This window comes from Triticum dicoccoides, chromosome 5A, assembly GCF_002162155.2.
Source record: "Triticum dicoccoides isolate Atlit2015 ecotype Zavitan chromosome 5A, WEW_v2.0, whole genome shotgun sequence".
NCBI classification, from domain to species: domain Eukaryota; kingdom Viridiplantae; phylum Streptophyta; class Magnoliopsida; order Poales; family Poaceae; genus Triticum; species Triticum dicoccoides.
In genome coordinates this window covers 707231441-707240590 of record NC_041388.1, presented here as the reverse complement: position 1 = coordinate 707240590, position 9150 = coordinate 707231441, and the positions used below count along the sequence as shown (strand labels likewise).

The window sequence follows — 9150 nt, the reverse complement described above, 5'->3', positions numbered from 1 at the left end:
AACGCCATGGCCAAGGCCAGCGGCGCCCTCACCTCCACAGACCCAAGTAACCTCTTCTTCCATCTACCGTAATTAACCTGCACGTCGGTCGTCTTACCCTATTTGATCTGATCGCACGGTTGTTTGCCTTAACAAACTTGATCTGGCAGGCTCCGGAAGCTGCCAATACCCTGCGTCGGCTAGTACAGGCAGCGGCATGGGAGCGAGCTCCTCCGGCACACCAGCCGACCTCTCTGGAACGACGATGACGCCGCTACTGCTGGTGCTCTTCGCCTGCTTCTCCATGGTAGCTTTTCTGGGTTGTTTGGCGGCACCACGACGGGATCCCCGTGACAAGCGCTGCTTCAGTCATCATCATTTAATCGTTGCCTTTAGAATTGGTGTACTCAGATGTCTGTTTTATGTGGTTAAATCATTTTCATGTGGCATGGGAATTAAGACATGCTTACATTATTGCATAGAAGAGTATTATTTGTCTGCTGAAAGCCAGATGTTCCTTATGAATATACATTGGGGATTTTACAAGTTATGCATTAATTTGCCAAGTACGAGTGACACATGGGCGGACTGTATTTTCTATTCTCTCTAGTAATCTAAACGCTGTTATATTTCTTTATAGAGGGAGTATTATTCATGCATCCACAGTCTTTGACACAACATGAATCTACGTTGTCATGAAAATTCAAATTAAAATTCGTAACACGAGTCGATAGAAAAATCAACAAATCTCGCACTGAATAGTGTCTGATGTAAGTTGGGCTTAAATTGGCCCATTATCTCGCTATTGACAGCAAGTTTGTAATTTCTGTTTTTGGAGCAATGTTTCGGATTCGAATCCAAATGTTTGTGTGTCTGTCTGTGAGCTAATTGAAGTTTCATCATTTTTTCTGAAACTTTAAAAGAATGAAAAGAAGGCGGCCCCTCTGCAGATACTTTCCCACACGCACTCCCTTCCCATGCTTCTTCATGTGAAGCACCTCTTGCTTCACTCAGAAGTCTGGCACAAAAAGAAGTCTGGCACAAAAGGTAACCAATCCAGCCACCAAAAGCACAAGCCATCCAAATCGAGTGAGAGAGGAAGAATTCAGACATCTGAAAATAGCAAACGTGGTACTAAAACGATACATAGTATACGTCAAAAGGTGGTGTACTAAAATTCGAACCTTTTTCTCTGTATCAAAAGGTGCAGATTGCAGGTCCAAATGTCCATCATCCATAGTTGGACAAGTGTCTCACAAATAGCAATAACTTAGACAGAGTACGCTGTCAGCCTGCTAGACTTTAATTGATTGCAGCAGCTGCTCGCACTCAGACTCTCACACACATACGTGACAGAAATCACCGTATCGATCACACTATACATCGTATACCGTATACTGACCGTATACATACGGGTACGCCTCAACCATCACTAGAATGGAAGGGCAGCGCGGCGCCACCATTGCCGCTGGCTCGAACTCGGAGCTTCCTCATCTTATATGTATATATAAGCTAGCAGGCTAGCACTCGGGGTAGTTGGAGCGGTCCTTGGAGCTATCCTGGCAGTAGTAGTAGACCATGGCCCGCTGCTGCGCCCAGCTCATGGCGGCGGTCTGCTGCGCGCTCAGCCCGCCTCCGGGGCCCGCCGGCACGGGGCTGCACGACGCCGGCGCGCCGACCTCGCAGCCGGCGACCTTGAAATCCTTGAACCCGGACACAAAGGGCTGGTAGCGGTAGTCGGACCTGTAGCGGCCGCCGTCGGTGGCCCAGTCGGAGGCGTCCCAGACGGAGCCGTAGGCCCACATCTCGCGCTCGGGGAACGTGGCCTCCACCTTCTTCTGGTAGCGGCGCACGGGCACGTCGTCGACGAGGAAGACGATCTCGTCGGGGTTCCAGAGCACGGCGTAGTGGTGGAAGGCCGCGGCGGGGTCGAACCAGAGGTGGAACCGCATCTCCCGGCCGACGATGGGGTGGGCGTCGCCCGTGCCGCGGACGTACACGTTGGTCTGCAGCGTGTAGGGCTCGCCGGGGACGGTGCCCAGCAGCTCCACGTCGATCTCGTCGTGGTACCCCGGGTACGCCTCGTTGTTGGACAGCTGCATGCATTTTTGCTTGCATCAGTTAAGAACTTAAGATCGATCCAACAAGGAAAAATGGTCGTCGGAGGGGAGGAAGAAGGGAGGTATATACTGACGTAGAAGGCGGTGTTGACGCCGGCGGTGTAGCCGGGCTGGACCTTCATGGAGACGCCGAAGTAGCCGTTCCGGTACGCCCGCTTCGACTTGAACCCGCTCCCTGAGAAATCGGCAACGAAGAACGAACTAATTAGCAGCATGATTTGTTAGGTGAAATGGATTAATCAATCATCCAACTATTGCAAACTTGAGGACTACGTACATATGAGTAATCATGCAAAAAACATTAGTGCGTCGTGACTGACCTGAGCTGCGGTCCATCCAGAGGGTGAGGGAGGTCTGGTCCGGGGAGAGGGACTGGTGCTGGGCGCCCCACAGGTTGCTGTACCACTGCGAGAAGGGCATTGAGCTCACCTTGGAGCTCGGGTAGTAGCCGGGAGAGGGCTGCGCCTCAGCCCAACGACCCTGCTGCAGCAGCAGCAGCATCACGGCTCCTACCACCACCATGAGATTTGAGATGGCAATATGAGGCCTAATCTGCATCATCATCGTCATCATCTTCTGCTCCAGTGGAGTGGAGTTGAGTGTGTGTGTGTGTGTGGTTCTACTCCGATTGAGCTGCCTTCACGCATGGGGCTATATGTAGTGTTTGTAGGAGTGGGGTGGGTCCCGCATGGGTGCTAATCTCAGGAGTGGTTGGTTGCTAATTGGGAGTTAGTTATACACTTGTGATCGCTGAGACTGATGATGAGCTTTCATTTATTACTAGTTGACGCATGAGGATTTTCATTTTATTTTATGGATGGTACGCGCAGAATCGGGTGTGTGATGATCTTGCTGCTACTCTAGAGAAAAAGACAATCCAGTGGTTGCAAGATCGTCTATTGTAAAAGTAGCTAGCTAGGATGATTGAGAAAAATATTACTTCAATCGACCAAAAAATTGCGCCAACTTGATTTTTTGAGGCTTAGTCTAAGCCTAAAAACCGTCGTAGTACTACATTTGAGACGGAGGGAATACTTTCCAGCTAATGTAATTTTAATTTGCCTAGATGGACCAAATTCAGGGGAATTGGCCTGAACATTTGACCATTTTAAACACCCATCCCAAATTAAGGAACTGTCATCGTATGCAAATCGCAGGATTGCCTCCTCCTCGCGAAAAGAATATATGCAAATAAGTCACAGGATCCAATCCCCATGTTTTCGGCAGCTAATAATGCTGGTTTGACGGCAAAACTTTTTTGCAAGTGGCCAACCTAACTTGTCTGCTGGTTAAGGCCTGGCTGACCTGAGCGGCTGAAATTCGGTTAGTGGCCGGCCGGTACATACAAGAGTACTGCACTACCTTAGCCTAGCCTGGACCTTTTTTGTGCCTTTTTTTGTGCAATGGAGCCTACGCTAGACTTAAACGCGCGCCGGAATTAATCAGCTGCTTGATCCACCAATTTGGACTTTTTCCATTAGCGTGGCATCGCTTCTGGCAGAAGAAACATCCATTGTTACTAGCATGTACTCCATCTAAATTTAGTAAATATATAATTAGTTAGCAAATATTACTATTTTCTTCGTCCGAAATTAGTTGACGCTCAAACAAAAGTACTACTAGCATTTAAATACATTTAGATACATTCATCTGAGCGTTAACTAATTACAAACAAAGAAACTGCTTCCTTCATTCTATAATGTAGTGAGCCTGCGATTTTGGAGATCCAAATTTGTCCGTAAATTTAACCAACGAGACCGAATGCGGCGGGAGCAAATATTATATCACTGAGTTCATATCGGAAATACAAATTCAGTGATATAATTTTTGCTCCCGCCGCAGTCGGTTTCGATGGTTAAATTTACGTTCAAATTTGAATCTTAAAAAACGCAGGCGCACTACATTATGAAATGTAGGGAGTAGTATATAACATCTGAATTGAATTGAAGCTAATGAATGTGTTGGCGCGTCGTGGTGGCGCGTCGTGGTCACACCCATCACATGCACCTAGCTACACGTCGCTAGCGTGGAAATTAGAGGAGAGTCGTACCAATAGACCATGTTCATCATCGATCTAGCTAGTACCCTACCTATAAGCTGGTACTAGTATGACCGACGTTGGATGAGCCACGACCATCCATATGCAGATGTACCGCCTCTTTATGTACAGTGCTAGCGGCGCAGACCGTACACAATATTAGTATTATATATGGCACTAACAACGCCTATGTTAATATTTACTTCCTCGATTCGGTTTTATTGGCCCTTTCATATTTTTATTTGAACTTTGACCATTTATATAACTAACAATATATGATTCTTTTTTTGCGAAGATAACAATATATGATTCTTATTGGTTTGCGTCCAATATTATATGTTTCCATTTCATGTGAGCTCAATTTGTTGAAAAATTATCTTAAATATTATGAACTTCTGTCGCAAATGAACCGGTGAACGGCCGGTCCGATCAGTAAAATCCTGAACCGACAGCCTCACCATTTCGGTTGCTGGTTTGGTTTTTTAAACCATGCTTCATTGGTGTACTTGACCTATTTGTGTCGGCATGTATTGTGTGTTTTGTTCTGAAGTGTCTGCCATGCACTGTGCATGTATGGATATCCATTCTTTATTGATGCGTGTCAAATCAAGTCCGAAATATTGTGTTTAATTTATTAGCTACATCCGTCCTGTACGCACATATCCTTGAATGATTTTATAGAAATTGTAGTTTTATCCGTCCTGTACCTACATATACTTGAATGATTTGGTAGAAATTGTTGTTCCATCTGTGATCCGTCCTGTACGTGCAGATACTTGAATGATATTATAGAAATTGTAGTTCCATCCGTTCTATACGTACATATCCTTGAATGAGTTTATAGAAATTGGTTTTTCACCCGCCCTGTACATACATATACTTGGATGATTTTATAGAAATTGTTGTTCCATCAGAGATTTATGTGCATATACTTGAATGCTTTATAGAAATTGTAGTTCCATCCGTCCTGTACGTTCATATGCTTAAATGATTTTATAGAAATTGTAGTGGGAATTCTTCCTCGCTATTAATTGCTTGATCCACATGCATATATGTATACGTACACCCGCACGGCACCTAGCGGGTGGGTACTTGACTGATTTGGACAATGACCTCCCTCCTAAATTAAAGGTAGCACCACCACTTTCTGGTGCCCAATAATTACATTGTAGATGGAACTATATGTGCAGCTTCGTCAATCATCCCTTTCTGCAAGGTAGAGCGCACGCAAAAGCCGTTGCACATGCTTGCCATGCCATGCAACTAACTAACCGAACCTAACTGACAACCTACCTACCTAGGATTTGGTACATCAACCCACTATGTACGACGACATGGGCTGGCTTCCCCACTTGCTGAGTTTGTTACGACACTTTGGTTACTCCCTAAGATCTTGCAGCATTAGTATAACTTTATACTATATCAACCACAATCATAGATTAAAGGAAGTATTTCTCATGCGACTGGACGAAGTCGACACTAATAAGAGCATGGTTAATAATATAGTCAGCTCATGGCTACAAGGAACCGCCATGTCATCTTTAGTCATCATCTATATGCACTCATACAACGAGACGGACCTTTGACGCGTTTTTCAAATTTCTTGCCTTCTTGCAGCTATGACACCCGCTTGCTAGACGGCGGGATCGTGACCACCTTGGGGCGATGTTGGATGCGCTTATGGCTTTTGCGCGTCGTTTGTCCGCGCCACAGGATCGTTCTGGAGGTCGCCACTAGGTAGCTTTTTTCTGTTTCTTTTCTCTTTATTGGGTTTGACTGTGCTATGGCCCTAGCCGTCGGTTTTGTTTTCATGGATGCTACTTGGATGTACGGATGTTTGCTTTATCTATAAAGCGGGACGAAAGCCTAATTCGAGAGGTTGGCTATTACATTAGTACTTTTTTCATCTTCTTTCTATGGGCCAGTTCTTTTAGGCAATTCTCCCAGAATTGACCCCCTCCCCAGTTTCTTTCAGAATTGTCACTTTTTTTTTGCAATTCCTATCTAATTAGACCTTAACTAGCTAGGAATTGTAAAAAAAAATTAAGTGGCAATTCTGGGAGAAGCTGTGGAGGGGGTCAATTCTGGGAAAATTACCCAAAAGAACTGGCCCTATCTCCTTTTTCACATTTATTATATTTATCTAGGAATGTGTATATAGCTAGGCTCTTGCATTTTTTTAGAAAAAGAGGATGACCCCCGGCCTCTACATCTGGGAGATGCATGCGGCTATTTTATTGATTATTCTCGAGGAGCTTACAAAGCAGAACAACAATATACCTGAATCCGCCATCTTGGCAACATCTGCCGCTACTCCTATCCATATAATGAAGGGGTGCAAGCCGGGCCACATATCCAGACCTCTCACATAAGCCTAACATCTAAAGCCGGAGGCGCCGACCGAGCCATCTACCGGGTCCGGGGCACAAACCAGTCTGACGCACTCACATGTGTCGTCGTCGCCATCTTCCACTGGTCCATCTTTAGAGCAGATTGAGGTGTCAACCTTGGCAGGTCCTCCGCCATCCACGCCACCACGACACCAAACAACGACCTCCACCTACATGAGCCTTGGTAGGTCATCCGCCATGGACGCCACCACGACACCAAACGATGACCTCCACCTACGCGACTCCATCTCCAAGAAACAGACGTATATCCACGCTAGGATAGGTCTACACCACCGCCGTCACCCACCACCCACAAGAGCCACCCAACCCAAAGGTTCCCAAAGCGGCGCCTTCAAGAAGGGAACTACGCCGTGAGCGCCGCCGCCACCCAACAAAGTTAGGGCTTTCACCGGGAGACCTAGGGAAGGGGAAGTGAGGAGATCAGTCCATACCGACGCCTCCAAGGAGGGGAACAATGCCCAAGGCGTCGGCGGCGGCGCGGCCAGCCATGGCCGACCAGGGATTTTGTCTGAACTAGATCCCCGCCACCAGCAGCGCCTCCTATACAGAACCGGCGATCAAGGGAAGCGTGGCCTGACCAGGCTAGCCCGCACGCCGAACAGGCGAGGAGGGGAGGCGCCAGATCGCGCGCACCGACCGCCACAGAAGCCGCCGCCAGCCGCCAACGACCACCGGGATCCCGCCACCCGTGCGGCCAGGACGCTAGATCCACCGCCCACACGGCTGCTCGCCGAAGCCTGCTGTGCCTCGCCAAAGGAGCCGCCGCTCCAGATCTGGGACTCCCCATGCAGAGGCAGGGCAGCCGAGACCCCGTCGCCACCATCCTTGGCGCCCCGGGCTTGCCCAGCGGCTGCCTCAGGCGGCAAGGAGATGGGGCGAGGTGGGAAGGGGGCCGCGGCGGCGCGGCTAGGGTTCCGCTGCTGCCGCCGGGGAAGGCGACACGGAGGTCGCGACGAGGTCACGAGAGGGGGTCGCCAACCACTCCTTAAGCTAGGCTCTTGCATGAGAGTCCACTCCCTTTACTTTTTCACATCTGTCTCCTCCGTATAGTCAAAAGTGTCATGTGAGTGGGCTATAAGCCCACTATTGTACTTACTCTAACCATCCGATGTGCTCTTCGAAACCGGGTAAAGTATTTTTCTTTCTTTGTGTCCGGAATGTTAATACATAGGGGCTTGCGCCCACTTGAAGTAATTTCCATTGGGGCCAAAGCCAAGGAGTGGTACCGGAGAAAATGAGCAATGTTAGACAACTTACTACTACCGAGAGAATTTACAGACTGGTGGTGTGGGGGCACATGTGCTTGAACTCACGAGACAGTTTTAGGAGTGTTTTTTAGGGACGTGGAACATAACACATCAAGTTGTATGTGTTTTTTTTCGCAAGCCTATGTTAACTCCATAACAAAACCTCCCATAAGTCTAGTATTCTTGCAGATTAAGAGGGGGCATAGTTTGAAATGAGGGTCCCATTAGCAGTACGCCCTACCGACTGCGGGGGCGACGTGCCGAGGGTGCCGCAGACGGCGTAGCGAGAGGGCTGGACACTAGTTCGCCGGGGCTCGGGGAGATCGCCGGTGCGTGGGTTGCTTGCTCCTAGCTCGGGGTCGGGGCCGCTCCGGGAGGTAGCCGTTTCCGGGTGCTCGTGGACGAGGATTCTGAGGACAATGATGGTGAGTTCGTGGTGGAGCTGAGGGCAGCGCCGGTTTGGCCAACAGTTTGCGATTTCATTGTGTTTGCGGCAACGTCGGGCAGCGACTCAGCTGGTCGGAGTCACCGTTTAGCGCTGGGTGGGCGGAGCCCAATGGCCACGGCCACCCGCATTTGGCGGCCATCGACGCCTGTGGGTAGGGGCTCGGCTATGGTGGCGGCCTCAGCGATCCGAGCTCGGGCGGTGGCGGCGGATTTGGTGGGCCCTTGCGGTTCTTCGAGGCCTGTCGAGGACTGGCTACGTCTCCCTCCTCCTTCCCCTAGGCCGCTAGCGGCGGCTCTAACGGGCGAGTAGGGGCCGGAGGTCGCTGAGACGACGCTGGTGGGCCGCGGGCCGAGGATGCTGCCCTTGGGCCGGCATCGGGGTGTGGGCCATGTGCGCGTGTGGGACATGGCACGTGTGCGGGGTCGGAAGCTGTTAGGTCAGATGGGCCCAATTCCTCCAGGCCATCGTCGCGGACCGTCTTTGGCTATATATGGCTGAGGCGGAGTTGCCAGAACCCTAGTTTAGGGTTTCCCGCATACATCAGCGAGGTGCAGCGGCTGGCACACACTGCCCACACCATCCTCATCTCTCCCCCCTTTCCATTTCCTACGCGGGGATGGTGATGGGTGATAGGCGGGCTGACAAGAGGCTGATGGAGTGGTCAGATCTGAAGGCTGAGAGGTGACGGGAGCGGGAGCTGCGTGAGAAGGCCAAGCGAGCGATGCGAGGTCGGCAGGGAAGCCGCTACGAGAGAGATCAGCGCGACTATTCCCAAGAGCAAGAGGGGCGCGGGGGGATTGGGGTCATCCCCCCTCCTTGGTGGATCCAACAGCAAGACCGCAAGATGAAGAAGAAGGCGGGGCAGCACAGGCTAGAGCTGCAGCGCAAACCAATGGAGCACCCGAAC

General features: G+C 49.9%; 1 protein-coding gene across 1 annotated transcript; it reads right to left on the bottom strand.

Annotated features, from left to right (window-relative positions):
• Positions 1–1146: 1146 nt before the first annotated feature.
• On the bottom strand, positions 1147–2746 carry LOC119304359 (xyloglucan endotransglucosylase/hydrolase protein 31-like). Its single transcript, XM_037581542.1, has 3 exons — positions 2420–2746; positions 2174–2274; positions 1147–2075 (listed from the first exon to the last, which is right to left on the bottom strand). The coding sequence occupies exons 1-3, from the start codon at positions 2670–2672 to the stop codon at positions 1500–1502; spliced, it is 930 nt and encodes a 309-aa protein (XP_037437439.1). The 5' UTR covers positions 2673–2746; the 3' UTR covers positions 1147–1499.
• Between the last annotated feature and the right edge of the window lie 6404 nt (positions 2747–9150).